The sequence below is a fragment of the Oxyura jamaicensis genome, chromosome 5 (assembly GCF_011077185.1).
Source record: "Oxyura jamaicensis isolate SHBP4307 breed ruddy duck chromosome 5, BPBGC_Ojam_1.0, whole genome shotgun sequence".
Classification (NCBI taxonomy): Eukaryota; Metazoa; Chordata; class Aves; order Anseriformes; family Anatidae; genus Oxyura; species Oxyura jamaicensis.
The window spans coordinates 46,898,000-46,916,762 of NC_048897.1; the positions used below are offsets into that span (position 1 = coordinate 46,898,000).

Sequence of the window (18,763 nt, forward strand, 5' to 3'; positions counted from 1 at the left end):
TTTCACTTTGTTTTGTTTCAGGGACACTGTCCAGTGGAGACTTATGAATCCAGTCTACAGCTAAGGACAAAAAAAAAGACTCCCATGTGCAGCTGAATGCTCAGTTTTAGTGTTTACTTGAAATTCTGCGGCAGTGGGGTGCAATGAAGCATTTAAAAGCACGAGGTCTTCTGAAGTCCAATTCACAATCGCTTCAGGAGTCCAAGTTCAAAGTCCAAGAGGGACTTCTAAGCAGGGACAGCTTAGAAAACTCCACACTGGCCTCCATTCCCTGTTCAAAGGAGAGAGGAAAAGCAGCTGAAACTGCCAGCCAAGCTCAGCCAGGACTGGAGAAGTCGGGTGAGCCGCACATCGTCCGACTGCTCTCCTATGTACACAGCCAACCCCAAGCTCTGGAGGGCAGGCAGCACAGCACGGAGGTATCCTGGGCTGGACCTCAGCACAGAATGGCAAGCAGACTATAACCTCAGAGACAATTTTAAAAAGTTATATAAATTTGTGAATAGATCAGCTGATTTGACAACTCCAACATTTGCAAGCTCAGGAAAAGTAAAGGCCGTACTTTTCTATCTTACTTAAGTACAAAAATATTTAGAATCATAGAATATCCCAAGTTGGAAGGGACCCACAAGGATCAAGTCCAATTCTGAGGTCCCCAAAGGACACCCAAAAAATCAGACCACATGTCTGAGAGCAGTGTCCAACTGCTTCTTGAACTCCAGCAGCTCAGTGCTGTGACCACTGCTCTGGGGAGCCCGTCCCAGTGCCCGACCACCTCTGGGTGCAGAACCTTTCCCTAACCCCCAGCCTGACCCTCCCCTGTCCCAGCTCCATGCCGTTCCCTCGGGTCCTGTCGCTGTCCCCAGAGAGCAGAGCTCAGCGCCTGCCCCTCCGCTCCCCTCGTGAGGGAGCTGCAGGCCGCCATGAGGCCTCCCCTTGGCCTGCTCTGCTCGGGGCTGAACAAACCAAGGGACCTCAGCCGCTCCTCCTAAGTTTAACTATATCCCCCATCTTAACAGAGTGTTCATCAGTGCTCTCTACCACTAATATAAGAAAAGTTCAGAATTTGCACTGCTGTGGCAAACCATCACTGCTCATTACACTATAAATGTCTATTACATCATCCTCCTCTCCGTTTTTTCCAAGCTATACAATATTCATGCACGAACTATTTACGGAAGTATGTAAACACATACCCCAACAGTGATAGTTAATACAGAATATGTATCAGAAATAGCGATGACATGCTTCCTACATGATATACAAGTTTTCCAGTATTCACCAGTATGTAAACAAATAGAAGTGCAATCATTGTAACTTTATATAACTTGGTGCTTACTTGCAGCAACATAAAAGAGGTATTTTTAAAGCCTATATGAGCACGTATCTCATTACCAAAAACTATGGACAAAATCTGAGGTGATCTAGTTACCCTTACTGTGGTTTCACAAAGTACAGCTTAACACCTGAGCTGCACTAAATTACTCTCCCTGCGTCCCTAGCCCAACGCCAACTATAAAGAGAAATATTTTCTCTTAAACAACTTCCATGATGTACCACATTAATACATTTCATCTCTTTGCAATGGACAAAGAGCACGCACACACAGTCATTTACTGCAAATTAGCTGGTAACTGATAATTTATGGTGCTCATTTGTTAATGATTCTCTCTTTTTTTTTTTAATATTAAAAATGGGTACCAAGAAAGATTTATTCCTTTAATAATGAGAAGTGCCCTTAAGAATTAGTTGCTTTTACTTGCTTACACCAAAACAGAGATTTAAAATTATCACAGACCTGTTAGCATAAATTTTAAAGCTCTGATTCTACAAACACACAGAGTTAACTCAGGTTAACACTTGTGCACATGGTTAGCCCACTGATAATCCCATTGACAGGTCTTCCTGGGCATCCCTGAAACCTGTCAGTCTGAACCTTTGGGAATTTTTTGTTCTTGTTCTTTTCCCCAGATTCCAGCATTCACATCACGGTAACAAAACAAAATGCTTTAGCATCACTTAAAACTTTGGTTCATTAGCATGGTTCCTCCACTGCAATGTGTCAAAACATTCTATGATCTCTTGGGAAAGAAAAATAGCGCACTGCTTCATTTCTTAACAGAGCCACTCCGACGAGCTAAGTCAAAGAAAGAGCAAACTGTTTACAAGATCTAAGACCAACTTAGTACTAAGAAGTTAATTATTGTAGCAAAAGTAACAGCCACCAAATAATTTTGAGATGGCAATTTTTAAAGTAAGTATGAAGCACTGAAATACATCAGGAATCTAATTAATGTATTAGCTTCCTAGCTGTATAGGAGCCAGATTTATAAAAAGTAACATTGCCTGTAAAATTGGATTCATCAAACTAAAACCTTTTTTCATTAAAACAGATGATCAAGTTTGCAAAGGCATGTAATACCAGCTTGCTTGCATCCAGTTTAATTTTACTCATTATACTAGAAAGATTTCTAGAAATCATCTATAAACCACTTGAAACTATTCTACTTAAGACATCAAATATTGCACCATTTGCTCTCTTGGTGTAACTCTTAGTTTAGAGGAAGCTCCACGGCTGCTGATCTGAGATCAGAGTGGACTCCTCACACAGCAACCTGCCCACGTTTCTGAAAGCTTCTCTTTGTAATGCTCTTTAAGCAAACACAGTTCAACAACTCAGACTTCCTGAACATCCTCTGCCCCTCTCCATGCTCAAATACCTTAAGCTAATGGCTCTCACTTAATCCATCACGTTCCTTTTACAGGATTTTAGTATGTCTTTGCTTGTATCACAGCACACCACAGACTACATCACGCCTTTCCCTTCTGTGCTGACCTCGATATGGCTTTGGTATTTTGGAAAACCCAGCCTTGCAGCTACTGCTCAGCCATGCATGCCCCTGTTATCATCTCTCCCCATCCTGACTCTGAACTCACAGATCAACCTGCTCTTCTTTTTGCTTGTGCTTGCAGAAGTCTACCCATCTGGAGACTGCAGCAGGAGTCTGGACATGAAGTTTATATGAACTATACACTGCTGCAATGCAAATAAGAAAAGCGCTGGGCAATATATTCATCTCCGTGCATGAATCATTAATTTTTTCCAGAAAATTACCAACGCCATCATTGAAAGAGCTACAGCTGGGTCCCCAGGCTCTGAGCAAAGGATTCTCATAATGAAAATCCCCACATTCTCTCTACCCAGCCAGGTAAAGGGAGCTCCTTTCTCAAGAAGTCTAGTCTTCCTTCACCAAAAATGCTGTTTGGTTGTGCAAAGAAACAGACACCTCAAAAATGAGCACTTTAAACCCATCCTGGCCTTTCATTTCAGTTCCTTCTAAATGACGCTTCACTTCAGCTGAAATGTTACTCTCTCTGAAGTTCACCACAGATCGGTTTTTTAACAGATAGTACTTTGTGGAACTGAGAAGAAACCCCTTCTTTTCTTAATGCAAAAAGCAGCTCAATTTATAGATAAAGAGAGTGAGTAAGCCAAAGAAGTAAAATGCAAGTGCTAACAAAGATAAGCTGATTTATTATTTTTTTTTATTTCTATTGAAGAAATGCCTAAGATCTTCAAACAGGAATAAGGGCCGCACAGTTATTAGCTAATGCACAATGGACAAATGTCACAAAAATTATTCTTACTGCAGATAAAATATAATTTAGTATGCAGAAAAAGTATGCAAGAGGTGAATAAACAGAAGAAGGGTCAGGGTATGTAAAGGCTAAAGAGGCAGAAGCAAAAACAGGTGCATGAAAGAGGCAGAAATGCAAGAATTAAACTAAATAAAAGAACTGAATTTATTAAAAGTTAATTTCCGTTATCTCCACAGATGATTACACAAAAAATAACAATTTGACTAATTAGTTAATATTTGTACAGTACTTTGAATATATAAAGTGATATATAAGTTAATATCATTTCAATTAGCCTGGAAATGAGACAGATAGAATTATCAGTACGTTTATTAATATTTAATATGCTCTCTTTCAACAACAGCAACAAGCTTTACATTTTAATTGCGTTCTTCAAAACATAAAGCTAAAAGGCCCTCTGAAGTAACTACAAAGTTTTCTTACTAAGATCCTACCAAAACCACAGATATTAAAAACAAAGACACATTTTTTAGCCATACCGTTAAATTAAGAAGCCCTGATTTGAAGATGGGTGATGGGGTCCACGGGACAATTCCATGCTTTATTGCTTTTTCCTTCCAAATTAGACTGCATTTATGATCAGGTCATTCATTTTTATGACCTGAAGGTACGTCACTTTTTTGTGAACCTCCTCCTAAAAGCCATTCCTCCCGTGTACAGCCGTGGCAGTGGCAACAGACCACAGGCTCGAAGGGCTTGGTGCTCTCCAGCTGCTGGACAACAGGGTGACAGATCCCCCTGTACACAGCTGCATGACTCACAGTGCACAGGATTAGAAACAGCTTCTTAGGGAAGGGTTGCTACCCTTTGCTGAAGGTCTTCCTGAAATAGGAAGAAAACCAAGCACGGCTTTCTTAAAATCCACTGCTCCTACCTGCACAGACACCGACCAGCACAGCCCCACCCCAGGCTGGGCTGGAAGCATCAGTTATGTGGACTCGTGTTTGGTTTTCCTTCCAGAGCCTTCAGAGGAAATCCATCAGCAATGAGCGCAGCACCCGAGGCTGCACTTTCACCTAGCTACACTCAACACCTTCACAATGCACAAAGCAGCAGCAGCTCTTTGCAGATCTGAGCAACTGCAGCAATAATTAAAAGGAAATAAAACTACATAAAGCTGAGAAGCGAAGAAATTTTTTAAGAATACAAAACAAGTGCTTATTAATTTAGACAACTTCTACTCAATGGCATTTTGAGAGCAATTCTTGAAAGAAGAGGGAAAAAATGGGGTGCAAAGAACAGTTATTCAAGGGTATTTTTTATTTGCCCTCGTTAAATACTATATAACGTGCTCTTATTTGAAAAACATCAATCAAACTTATAGATTCGTGATAAATACAGTTGTAATTATAGCTGCCTGAAAATAATTCAGCTGTCACGTTTACCCTGTCAAAGTAAATAACGCTGTCATTTCAGTTGACGTGTGTGACTTGAGTAAACATTTCCAAGCATGAATTTTGAAGCTACATTTTTTTGCTTGAAACAATTGCTCAGATTAATTTTCCTTCCAACTCCAATTTATTATGCTTATTTTCTTAGTAAGAATGAACTCTTTAACTATTTAACCAAGGCATCTTGAAGTCAATTGTGGGTGCATATATCATTAATTATACAAAATGCACATTAAAACACATGACCTGTTGACCAGAGAAAAAAAAAGTGGTATTTGTACTCATGCATCCTTGGTGTTATAGTCCCTATAGCCACTTAAACAATTTAAACTTCTCCCCATACCACCAATGAGCAATATTATCACTCCTATCCCACAAATGAAGATCTAGGGTAAAAACATTTTTCACGGGTACGAAGTGAATGTTATTTACTGACAGGTATTAGATTCAGCAGAATGTGCCTGACATGATCTCAATGCAGACAAGAGAAAGAGAAACATCCAGAAGCTTTCTAAAGACAAACTTTGGTTTAACAAACTTCCAAATATACTGGTGGTAGAAAAGCTCTGTACTGGTGGCAACAGAAAGCACGACATTTCACAGTTAAGTCATTTTTTACTAAACTATGGGAAAATAAAAGGTTACAACTTTTCAAAACTAAAATGAGGGAGGCTGGGTGATTGCTATTAATATTTACTTCATCAAAATGCAGAAAATGTGGAAAATGTTATTAGACCTTTTTTAGGACAAAAAAAGAAGACAAAGTTCATGTGAAATTCTTATTTTCAGGCTCACATTCTACTGATAATCCTACTTCTGACCCCTCGGAGAAGGTATCATCAGTACAATTACTGTGCTGTCTTCCATTTATTACCAGTTCAACGCTATTGAAAACGACCATTTTTTGAAAATATTTGGAAAGGTTCTGATCGGCAACAGCTGAAAGACAAGACCTGTCAGCATTCTATTCCGAATTAGTGCAAAAAAAAAATCCCACGTTACATGCTCAGCTTTGAGAATTAATCAATTATTGCTTCTGAGAACTCATGGCAATACTGTTAACACTTCTGACCCAACATTTTTTTGCCTTAAACTCTTCACCTGTTAAATAGGCACAATGCTTCTCACCATCTTTGCCAAGCATTTGAGGCCTTACATAAGAGGCAGGTGTTAGCACTTAAAAATGACCAGCTAAACATGTTGTACTTATTTTATCCTTGGCACCTGTGAAAAGGAAAAGAACATGTTTTTCTCTGATACACATCCATTTTAGACTACACCACTTTTCAGTACTGTAAACGGAAGATAAAAGTAATAAAACTGCACTGACCTTTTCCTTAATGTAGACTCACAAACCTTGACCACCCCGATGACCTCTTTAACTGTACGTCGGAAATCATGCATTCTCGCTGCCACTAGCAGAGCTAAGGAATAAGCAGAGAAAGTCAATGTCAAAAAGAGGAAAATTTCCTCAAGAAAAGCAGAAAACCGTCAGATAACTATGACCTCCCTTTGTCCCTGCTTTCAGCTAAAGAGCAGTAAATGCTTGCGTTCAGCTGCATCCTCGAATACAGGTGATTGACTTGATGTTACAAATGTTGCTTCCTACCCAATAAAATTAAGCTGATTGCAAATTGCACCCTAAAAAACTCTAAGCTTTAGCTCATTTTGGAAACCGTGGTTAGCTACTTAAATACAGCAGAAGAACATGATCACACATTTTCAACGCTATCATCTTTTCAGCAGAATTAGTAGTCTTGAATAAAAAGATCTCCAGTTAACTCCTCCAGAAGCGAAACACTGAATCTGCTTAAGCTGTTACCCTCACTGCTGTCACCACGATCACGGGCTTGCTGGTGCCCAAGTGCTCTCATGCAAGACCCTCTATATAGCCAGATAACCAGAACAGGCTGCATTTGCGTTTGTGTTTTGATTCAGAGCAATAGCTCAGATTTGAAGCACCAACCCCACTCATCAGACAGCGGTTCAGTGGGCAGAAGAGGTTTAAGCGTGCAAAAGCGCTTTATTTTGGAGGAAATGAAAGCAGAGCTCTGCTTCGGGTATGTGTGGAAAGTGCTCAAGTCCTTGATGGAACATCAGGGGCTGAACTAAGGACTGGTCTTTTACACAGCCCCAGACAACGTGTGGCACAGACATTTAGGCCAGGGAACTGTTTTTCATCCCAGACCACAAAAAAAAGCACATGAATGGCATAGGGCATGGATGGGTATAAGGGACTTGGCACCTCCTGCTTCAATCCATGTCTACTGGATCAAATCACTTGCTCACATAGATATTGTTTATGTAGTGAATCAAAGATAAGGCTGATTTCCTACAGAGCCTGTACTCGATTTTTTGGCATTGTGCAGTAAGCAACTACTATTAACAAGGAAAGGCTAGAAATTTCAAGATCATTTCATAGTCCTGGGCTCCCTGTGGTTTGTGCACTATTTCTCATTCAGGCATGCACATCTTTCAAACAAAAAAAAGGGCATACATGAACTATGTGACTATATGCACTCTTCATTAGTCTGACCTCACTGACTGGTACTGACTACCTTCTACTTCAGCCCTCCCAAGCCAGCAGATTTTTTATAAGCATCATGTTGGCAATGAATCTTGGAAAAAGATGAAGAAGGAGAGGAAAACAATTTCACAGATTAGGTCAGAGAGGGCATTTCTTGCATAAGAATCAGTGTGAAGACCCAAAACAAAGTGCTTGTACTCGTGATGCAGTTTTAGCTGGCAAAAACCTAGAGCTCACAGAGAGTGGGAGCGAGAGAAGCACCAGAAAGAAGGTTAAAAAATCCATAATGCAAGAGGTGAAGGATCTGAGCAAGTAATGTAGGGGTAAAAATGATGAAATGCTGTCTAAGCTGTATGTGCCTGACAGGACAAAACCCAGACAGTATGGCTTCACCTAGGAAATGAAGAAGCCTGAATGCATTCCCAGCTGGCAGACCCCCCTGTGCATCCTGCTGGGGTCGAAGCAGCGCACCCAGCATTTCACCTACCTGCTCCGCAGAGCCCGGACGGCCTGCGGCCGGTGTGCATCCAGTCCCGCTTCATTCTCTGCAGCAGCCTGAGAGCCGTCATGGACACCTCGTGGTTCTTATCCCCGAATTCAAGCATATGTGCAAAACGAGGAATGTATAAACACGGATCTGAAATAGAAGGTAACACAATTATTACCAGTCCTGAACCCTGATTTATGAACCACAAAACTTGAACGGCAGCACTGCGGAGCTGTCATGGTCGGCTTGCTTCACATCTCAGAAAACAACTGGAGAGCAGCACAGACTCAGCTTTTGAAACACCTTTTCACTACGGGTACAGCTGAAACAAAATCCTTTCTTGCTTTGCAGACAAGAGGATTGCTTTTAAAGCACCACACAATGTTTTCCTTACGTGCTTTTCAGGGTTCAAAGCTTCACATGCTGCATGTATTCAGGCGTACTCTCCGTCGGCACAAATTGCTGGAACCCAATTAACGTCAGCAGCACTACGACAATTTACATCAGCCGTGGATCTGCCTCGTGATGTATAAACTTATTTCAAGTGTTGGTGTTATCAGCTTCAAACTAACCGAAATATGTCAGTTCGGATTGTGCTTCGCCTAAACCAATTTATAATTTATCAAACAATCTTGTAAATGCTACGCTTAACACATGTTTACTCTTATTTGAGGTATCAATTTCTCATTTCCTGCCAGCCTTTTATCACTTGACCGAAAATCCATGATGTACGGTAAATTGTTAACTATTAGCCTCAACTCAATTTCCTTAGCCGATCCCCTATGTGGGCACTTAAACTGATAAAGATGAAAACCCAGCTCAGATCGCTGCACCAGGCTTAGAGATTTACAATTAATCAAAGCGGTTTCATTTAGCACTGAGTTCTGACAATGATGCCCTGTTGCTCTCCGTAATTACCGCGATCACAACGAACGTGATTATGCCTGTCAGCCCTACAGAAGCACGTAAAGGAAAGCGTTGCACTTAGCAAGCAGAAACTTCCAACCTCATTTCCCTCAAAACTTCAGAAACGCCCAAGTTCAGTCGTCTCCTAAACATGATGACAAAAGCCAAAGGACTGACCGATCCCTGTGATTCTTTAGGGCTCCATACGTCTGACTGTCCGTGCGGTGTGCTAGTAGATCCCTACCTACTAGCAGATCCCTACCACGCTGAGGTGCTCGTTGCAAGAACAGATTGTTAGAAAAGTACAGAAACAATCAGTCCCAAAATAGGAGAAGCGCTTCCAGGAGCGATGGGTGCCTGGCACCCAGAGACCCCCAGCACCTGCTCTGCCCCAGCTGCCTGTTTTGGGGCAGGGACCCAGCTCCTGCCGAGGACAGGGATTGCAGCGGGGCCCCTCAGCCCCCTCTGGGATCAGGGAGCACCGAGGCAGGTCCGCGTGGTGGCTGCTCTCAGGTCTCTGCCAGCGCTGGTGCCCACGGGTCATTTGACCAAACATTACACGTCGTTAATTCAGGCTCTGAAAGCTACCGGTCAGAAAATGAATACACGGAAGGTTTGTAAGCAAAAAGCCATAAAGAGGCCATAAACGGCCAGGATGCAAAGCTACCAATCATAAATTAAGAGTCAGGCCAAAGTTAACACGACCGTCTCCTGCATGGGCTGAAAAAAATAGGAACAAACACTTCTTAAGATGCTGCTAAACCCAAGCAGGGCAAACGAACCCTTCTGGGGTTCGACCAAAGTTGCAGCAGCACAGCACCGCGCTGTGCCCCACAGAGCCCCCCTGTCCCCAGGGGCTGCTGCTTCGGCTGGGGCAGAACTGGCTTTCCACAATGGGGGCTGTAACGCAAATGGGTTTATTTATTTCTTTATTTATTTTATTTGTATGGAAAGGCGCAGCTCCCTATCCCACCTGAGACTTGGAAGCACAAAAGTCGCGGGAATAGCGAAAACCCCCCAGTGAAGTGTTTAAGAGAGTCTTCCCCAGCAGTACCGGGGCTGCAGGGTGGGCGAGGAGCACGGGGGGAGCAAGGAGGGGGCACTGTGAGGGCCTCAGGGAGATGAAATAATAAATGTGGGAAAAAATACAGGGGGAAAATAAAGGGTGGGGGGAATTAAAGGGGGGAAATGTAAACGGGGGAAAAAAGAGGGGGGGAATAAAGAGGGGGAATTAAAGGAAGAAAAAATAAAGGGGGGATAATAAGGAAAATAAAAAGGAGGAATAGATGAAGGGGAAATAAATAAAGGGGGGAATGAAGCAGGGGAAAAATAAAGGGGGAAAATAAAGGGGGGAGCAAATTAGGTGGGGAAAAATAAAGGGAGGGGAGTAAAGTGGGGAAAAATAAAGGGGGGGATAAAAAGGGGGAAAACAAAGGGGGGGATAAAGGGGGAAAAAGGGGAAAAGCAAAGTGGGAAAAATTAAAGGGGGAAAAATTAAAGAGGGAAAAAAAAAAAGGAGAAAAAAAAAGTGGGAGAAAAATAAAGGGGGAGACACTTAAGTGGGAAACCGGGCTGTGGGGGCAGTACCTGCCAGAAAGCTCCCCCCGGTTCACTCAACTCAGCCCAGGGCCCCCCCCCCCCCCCCCCCCACCCCACCCACCCACACCCCATGTCCCCACCCACCCCCGGCCCCCCCCGCCCCAGCGCGGGGCAGCGGCGCCCCCGCCCGGTCCGTCCGAGAAGAGCGGCGGGGCGGGGCCGGCTCGGCCGGGCTCGGCCGCGCTCGGATCTCCTCGGCACATCTCGGCTGCGCTCGGCAGCGTTCGGCAGCTCTCGGCGGTGCTCGGCGCTGCGCACGGCCCCGGCCGCTCTGCGCCCCCAGGCGGGCGTCGGAGATCGGGAGGGGGAGCAGGAGGAGGAGCGGGGGGGGGCGGCTCCCCCCGGCTCTCCGGATTGGCGGGGGCGGCCGTGACGCGCGGCGCGGCGCTGCCTATTAGGGCGGGAGGCGGAGGCAGGGCCCGGCAGAGCCGAGCGGAGCCGAAGGGAGCCGAGCGGGGCCGAGCCGCGTCCCGCCGCCGCCGTGAGGGGAGCGCCGAGGGCAGCGACGCCCCCGCGGCGGGGCGAGGAGGAGGAAACTTGGTGCGGGGCAGCCGGAGCCGCCCCGGGCCCGGCCCCTGCCCTGCCGCCGCGGATGTGCCCCCGCAGCCGCCGCCGCCGGGCGGGGAAGGACGGAGCCGGGCGCGATCGTTGGCAGCAGCAGCGGGGAGCCGGCGGGTGGCTGCGCCTCGGCGGGCTGTAGCGGCTGGAGGACCCGGGGACTGACTCTCGCTCCTCGACCCTGCGTCTGCTCTGCTGGATCTGTGGCTTTTTTGGTGGTGTGTGCTTGGGTTTTTTCTATTTTTCTATTTTTTATTATTATTTTTTTCCTCGGGGGAAGGAGCTGCCTGCCAGCCCCGCTCGCTGCAGTCGTGGCGGCGGCGCGGAGGCTGGGCTGCCCCCCTTGGAGCCAAGGTGAGCCCCGGAGAGGAGAAAAAAGAGGAGAAAAAAAAACCAGAGAGGCCGCCCCGCACCTAGAAGCGAACCGCGTCTCCTGCTAGCGGGACCTGCGCTTGGGATCTGTTAGTTCTCTTGCTCATGCCACTGCCCCATGGTTGCCTCAATGGCAGGATCATGAAGTGTTTGACTTTTTTTCTTCTGCTTCCAGAGACCTTAAAGAAGTCCAAAAAGAGCGTGAGGCCAAACGGCAAGGTGCCAGGATGCTATGAGATAGTGCCCCTGGCCCTGAAGAAGAAGATGGCTGCAGAACTTTACCCTGCCAGCGCCAACACCAACATCGCCAACAGCAACGCCGCCGCCACCGCTGCCAACAGCAAGAAGAACGCGCTGCAGCTCCAGCAGAGCGCCCAGCCGCCCCCGCCGCCCCAGCTCCAGAACCTCAACAACAACAACTTGGAGAGCGCCAACTGGCAGTCCTTCCACCCAACGCTGCGCGAGAGGTAAGGGGCAAGGGACAAGGGATGATGGGCCCCGCCACCGGGCTGGCTGGGGGCGACGGGGTTGCCCGCCGCTGAGCGGCCTCCACACCTCCCTCCCTTCCCCTCGCTTGCAGGAACGCGCTGATGTTCAATAACGAACTCATGGCTGACGTCCACTTCATCGTGGGCCCGCCAGGGGCATCCAAGAAAGTTCCTGCCCATAAGGTTTGTGTGGAGCATTATTTTTGTTTTTTCCCCCCCCTGCTTTTTGTGATACTGCTGAGCATACCTCTTCCTTACCCCCTCTGCCATGACAACTTAATTCCATTTTTTTGTTAATTATCCTTCTTGCCTAATCCCTGAAGTAATTCGCATATATGGCAGTTAAAGGGAACTGTCTAAGGCGGGCGCCTGCCTCAGCTGCAGCTTTTAACTTTCCCTCAGTGTAGCTCTTATCAAGAGCCAGCACGCTCAGTCATCGCAGACACACGGTACTGAGGCTTCTCTCCCTCCCTCTCTATTTTCCAGTATGTTTTGGCAGTCGGTAGCTCTGTCTTCTACGCTATGTTTTATGGTGATCTCGCAGAGGTCAAATCCGAAATCCATATACCAGATGTGGAACCTGCAGCCTTTCTAATCCTATTAAAGTAAGTGGCACTACAAGTTACTAATTACATGGATGGAACCAAAGTAGCTTAAAATATACATCTACCTCCTAATTGGCATTGTGCAATATGCACATATTACTGTTTACTTCATGTGCTGACAAATACCGAATGTCAGACTCGCTGCCAGCAAAGATGACTACAGATGAGGTTTTTTTTTCATGGGCTATACATACATATATTTTTTCCCTTAAGAAACTCTTCTTTTTTTTCCCCTCTAGATACATGTATAGTGATGAAATAGACCTGGAAGCTGACACAGTTCTGGCTACGCTGTATGCTGCCAAGAAGTACATCGTGCCAGCCCTAGCAAAGGCTTGCGTCAATTTTCTGGAGACTAGTTTAGAGGCGAAGAACGCTTGCGTTCTGCTGTCTCAGAGCAGGCTCTTTGAGGAGCCAGAGCTGACACAGCGCTGCTGGGAGGTGATTGATGCTCAAGCAGAAATGGCACTGAAGTCAGAAGGCTTCTGTGAGATAGATCAACAGACGCTAGAGATCATTGTAACCCGGGAGGCGCTAAACACCAAGGAAGTGGTAGTGTTCGAGGCCGTTCTCAACTGGGCAGAGGCTGAATGCAAAAGGCAAGGGCTGCCGGTCACGCCACGCAACAAGAGGAATGTATTAGGAAAAGCGCTGTACTTGGTGCGGATTCCCACTATGACTCTAGAAGAGTTCGCCAACGGAGCTGCCCAGTCCGACATCCTCACCCTTGAGGAAACTCACAACATATTCCTATGGTACACAGCTGCAAACAAACCCAAACTTGAGTTTCCCCTGACGAAAAGGAAAGGACTTGTACCTCAGCGATGCCATCGATTTCAGTCGTCCGCGTACCGCAGTAACCAGTGGAGGTACAGAGGGCGGTGTGACAGTATTCAGTTTGCCGTAGACAAACGGATATTTATAGCAGGACTGGGATTGTATGGGTCAAGTTGTGGCAAAGCTGAATACAGTGTCAAAATCGAACTGAAGCGCTTAGGAGTTGTCCTTGCTCAAAATCTGACAAAGTTTACCTCCGACGGGTCCAGTAATACTTTCTCTGTGTGGTTTGAACACCCTGTGCAGGTTGAGCAGGACACGTTTTACAATGTAAGTGCTATTCTCGACGGCAATGAACTCAGCTACTTTGGGCAAGAGGGAATGACTGAAGTGCAGTGTGGAAAAGTGACATTCCAGTTCCAGTGCTCCTCGGACAGTACCAATGGAACTGGAGTACAAGGAGGACAGATACCTGAGCTCATTTTCTATGCATGATGCATTTCACCTTGATTGTATTCCAATACTGCAATGATGCACATCAAGGGATTTTCCAATTTTACTACGAAACTGTACAGCAGTATGGAATGTTACGCTACTTACCTATCTGCTACATCAGCCTATACAAATAAGTGAAGGAATGCTCTCGAATTTAATCTTATTTTATTTATTCATAAGCTATTTGACTTAATTATGACTGCAATGAGCAGAAAAATGTTAAATTTCGCACGAACTGTGCATTTATTTTGTATATAGATAACTAACTTGCAGACTGCAGCTGACTTAAACAGAATGTTCTAAACTAGAGCAGTTTACGAATCTGTGAAATATAAAACATTTTTACTTGCCCTAAATCCTGTGTACTTGATCATTACTGATCTTATGGCTTGTGTCTGTTAATTCAACTACAGTACACTTACCAGGGGTGATAATACCCTCGCCCCTTATGTGCAGGGGCGTATCGCCACCAGTACGAAGGCTCCCTTGCCTGCTGAGACTATCCATCAGGCAGCCTTTACTTGCTTTTATTTTCCTTGACAGGGAAGCTTAGAGGTGTTCTGTGTGTTGCCTAAGCTGAACACAGACACAACTTGTGTGTCTAATGCCAATTAATATCACCCTGTAGTTATACTTGAAAGCTTCTAATGTCTGTTCACAATGCCCTCTTGGCACCATCTGCATTAACCTCGAGCCTGCCCAGCAAACAGCGACGCTGACACCTGTCAAACTGCACCAGATTCAAACAGCCAGAGTCAGGACATTCTGATGAAGCTTAATACAGCAACAGGCTTCGTCACAGATTGAGCCAAGAGCTGTAATACTGACAGCCACCATCTAAATACACATCACAGTTAGGAGCATACATTAGAGAATTATTTACAGTATGGTCTCTAAGTTCACTCAAAGTTACTAATTGGTGGAAGCTGCCTTAAGCAAACAATGCTGCATCTTTTTTACCCCTCTGTATTTTTGTTGAGAACTGTAAGTCCCTTCCATCCACTAACAGCAGTCATTTAAGAGCTAGTATCCTTCAATTTCCTCAAAGACTGACAAAAGTACGTGTATTCCTCAAGGTTCTGACTATGATTACAGATGAACCACTTGGAAGTACTTCTCTGTATAAATCTTGTCTCATAATGACCTTGGAAAGACTATTCAAACAGCAAGTTAAACCATTGTTTTTCCCCATGTACAGGTACCTCTAGATTTAATTTAGAAGGGTTTTCTGTTTGTCTTTACCTAACCTGTGTTATTTTTTCACCTTGAAACTAAGTCGCAATACCGTGCCTGTTCTCTTTCTCAAAAGGGGATCTAAATCTTGAAAAGCAGTAGTTTCTACCAGACATCAACCTATGTTAACTGAGGCAGTTTACTGCAATGATGGTTGATAGCTGTGTCCTGCCATAAGCTATCTGGGTGCTGCTAAAACAAAGCTGAGTACAGGAGCTGCTGGTTCTCTTGCTGCAAACTAATCGAGCAAGAACAAGGTTATGTGACCAGCCGAGTACATCTGAAGGAGTATGCATGTGTTCTTCTGAACACAAAGGCATCTGATTCTCTCACTGCAGATTAAGGAGGGTGGGAGTACGGGTGGATTAAAATACAGGAAAAAAAATGGTGCACAGAGGTGGTAACAGCCACAAGACCTCTCTGTAAACTCCTCCTTTTATAGCTGGAATTGGTATGAATTCCAAATTGGCTCCAAAATTACAACTGAAGCAAGAACATTTTTTATTTTAACCCTTTTAACAAGGTAAAAGCCCACCTCCCTATCACCATGTGCTATAATTTGAACAATAACTTACTAATTAAAAAGTTATTAAAATACTTGGGAAGAAGTTGCCTACTTGGAAAACACTGCACCTCATTTTCCATCAAGTCACTTGTATTACAAGTGCTGAACTCCTCAGCTACAGGTGATGGACTGACAGTAAGTTTGGCTAATGTTTATGAGATGGAGCATCTTCATGGAACTCAATGTGACAGGCCTGTGCAAGCTTGTAGACGAACACAGATGCCACACGTCAGTCCATTGTCTTGGTATAGCCTAAACTACACTGAGAAAAGCAACAAAGCTGTAAAAGAAAACAGCATCTTGCTCACACACACACACACACGTCTTAAGTAACCATGCAACAAATAAACCAAAAGTCAAATAGTAAAATAAAAAATACCTATGGCTGGAGCATTTATGCAGAGTTCTCTGGCCAGCAGAAGGAAAGTTTTTCCCAGCACATAGACATTCACCTATTAAAAAACAAAAATCGTTATTTAAATCTTAAACCACAAATGTTTTAACAGACCATTTATGTGGAAAGGAAAACAATCATTTTTGAAATCGTAAAGAACCTGCTTTAGAAAACTCAAAGTAATACAAGAAATATTCACAGATACAGAATAATACCTGGTGCTTGTCAAAAGCTGCATAAGTTAGCATTTTAAATCAAAGCCTAAGTTTATACTGAAAATAATTACAAAATGCTGTTAATTATGCTCCTCAGTGGACTCAGTGTCGCTCTGTAGTACTTGGGCAAATTTTCAGTTGTCACCTAACGTCTTGATGTAGACTTTGTAGTGTCGTTTGTCTTGTAACGTAACAAAACTCCAGCAAATAATCACAAGCTAGTGCAAATTGCATCTCCGTAAAATCATGTGAAGTGGGACACTTAACTATTGCACAAGCACAAACCAAACTTCTCTGCCAAAGAAAGGAGCAGTGCTACATGCCCCAAGGGTATTTGTCATTTCTGATTGTTTGGACATTGCCCCACATGAAAAAGATAAACAAACAAAAACCAAACCGCCCTGAACCACAGCAGGCCTGCTAAGGAGCCAAGCAGAGTCCCACTCTTGACCAGGAGGATGTACGTGGAAGGATCTGCTCCTCATACTCTGATTTGCAATTTATGGCATAGGCAAGTACAGTGCTTAAGACGTCTGAGGAAGTTTTATTTCACTATCTTAAGATGTGGTCAGCAAGAAAGGCAGCATATATTTCAAAGCCCAATTAGCCCCAAACGTTCCCACGAAGCACACCTTGCCCCCCCAAGGCACATAAAAAGGTTAGTTAAAAAAAAAATCCAACCTCCTACAATGCAAACTTTTTTTTTTTTAGGGGTAAGTGGAACGTACTCTGTTGCTTTCAGGTAATAGAACTGCCCCTCCATTTCCTACGCCAGGATAATGAAAGTGTTCACTAAGCAATTACACAACGGAGTTGTCCATTAGGGTACAAGCCCATGGAAATTAATAATCTGTTACTAAGTACTGTCTTCCAGTTTCACAGAGCTTTACCAACACCAATTTAAAAGCAGCCTGCCTCCCAAGTGTCTAATGCTGCTACCAAGCTAGTAAGAAAGCAACAAACAAATACTGACCCATCTTCACCCAGCCATCCGCTTGCAAAACAACTTTTTGCTTTACGTGAAAATTTTCCTAATGTGATTTTTTTTTTCTGAACTTAAATTTTAAAAATGAAAACTTCAAATAAATCCTCAGAATTAGCACGTATGCTGAAAACAACCGTTCAACCAAGTAAGTGGGTATGATGTGATGTTAATTTAGGTCATAGTGGACAATGTTGAATACCTCCCAAGCTTTGTCTGTCTGACCAGTGGTTTCTCTGCCCTAGAAGGTTCCATAGGATAGTCTGAAATTTCACCACTCCTTTTTTTCCCCCAAATGCCAGGCAACATAGCAATACTATTCTAGGGCAAGGAAGAAAAGCAAAATAGAATTTTTGAACAAGAAATGTACTTGGGAAATAAGTCACAGAATTTTACACAGAAAACCGAGCATCCACTGCATCTGGCCGTTCATAGAGGCGTTTGGGAGCACGTGCCTTTCCACGAGCCACAGAGACATTACTTAAAGCAAAATATCTGCGGTGTTTCAGTTGGCTTTCGATGCTCTACATTCACTGCAAGTTTGGGATGGCTTTTTTTGACCTTCTGTCTAACAAATATCAGCATAAAGAGTGGGGCTTTGGCTGTAGTTTCAGCCTTTTCAGTTGGCTGACCGAGTTACTATAAATCTTAAACCTCATCACTTAGATCTTGTTCCGCAAGGATGATTTCACTGCACAAATCGATGAAGTTACTTCAATGGAGCCAAGTATATATGATATTTCCATCAGAGGCTTCACAAACTCATCTAGTTCCTTCATTTTAGAGAGAACCTCTAATTCAGACAAGCGTCTCTCCCTCTGGCTTTTTTTTTTGTCAGGACATCCAAATACTTCATGCATATCCCCATCTAGCCATATAACTAAAAGAAACTCCTCCTAAGCAAACTTCCTATAAATGCAGTCATCAAAGAGCAAACAGATATGAAGAGACAAATAAACTTTTTTTTAAAGCTGTATTCTAACAACAAAAGCAGGCGTTGGATTAAATACAGAGCAAAGACAAATGCATTATAAAATTGCCTAATGATTGCTTTTCATCCTCCTGTCCTTACCTACCTAAAAGTCTCCAGGTCCGTGGTCTATTTGAGAAGTAAGGTACTTTAAAACTAACCTGCTTTTCCACTTTATGCTGCACATCATCGGTGTTTTATGGCCGACTTCAAGGTATAGACGGTGCATTTACACAAACTAATAAATTCAAATAGAAATGGTACATCAGGGAAATTTCTTTCTTTTGATCACAAGTGCTCTCTGCAGTTTCTCGTTACTACCAATTTAGAAAGAAGGAGGACACACAGTGCATTACATACTCTGTATTGTTTTCCCCGTGAAGCTGACGCTTTTTAATGTCAGGGTAAAGTCACAAAAAGGATCAGGAGGACTTAACCGGTTCCAGTTTTCCTGGCAAATCAGTAGCAAGAGATACTTCAGGCCCTCTGAAGCAAAACACTTCTCATCTTTGAAAGTTACCAAATATTCAGAGGTTGTG

At 44.0% G+C, this 18,763-nt stretch overlaps 2 protein-coding genes across 3 annotated transcripts in view; one reads left to right on the forward strand and one right to left on the reverse strand.

The window, feature by feature from the left end:
- BRF1 (BRF1 RNA polymerase III transcription initiation factor subunit) overlaps window positions 1-18,763 on the reverse strand; it is a 170,613-nt gene that overhangs the window by 77,479 nt on the left and 74,371 nt on the right. The window contains exons 5-7 of the mRNA XM_035326804.1: window positions 16,043-16,115; window positions 8,066-8,215; window positions 6,382-6,475 (exon numbers count right to left, since the gene is read on the reverse strand). Coding sequence (XP_035182695.1) covers window positions 6,382-6,475; window positions 8,066-8,215; window positions 16,043-16,115 — 317 coding nt within the window. The remainder of the gene's footprint in view (window positions 1-6,381; window positions 6,476-8,065; window positions 8,216-16,042; window positions 16,116-18,763) is intronic.
- On the forward strand, window positions 11,226-14,221 carry BTBD6 (BTB domain containing 6). Of its 2 annotated transcripts, XM_035326806.1 has the most exons (5): window positions 11,226-11,346; window positions 11,676-11,967; window positions 12,081-12,171; window positions 12,475-12,593; window positions 12,833-14,221. In XM_035326806.1, exons 2-5 carry the CDS (start codon window positions 11,765-11,767, stop codon window positions 13,863-13,865), a joined length of 1,446 nt encoding a protein of 481 aa, XP_035182697.1. In that variant the 5' UTR covers window positions 11,226-11,346; window positions 11,676-11,764; the 3' UTR covers window positions 13,866-14,221. The 2 variants fall into 2 exon arrangements, with proteins under 2 accessions (XP_035182697.1, XP_035182696.1); XM_035326805.1 differs by lacking the exon at window positions 11,226-11,346 and having other exon boundaries at window positions 11,591-11,967.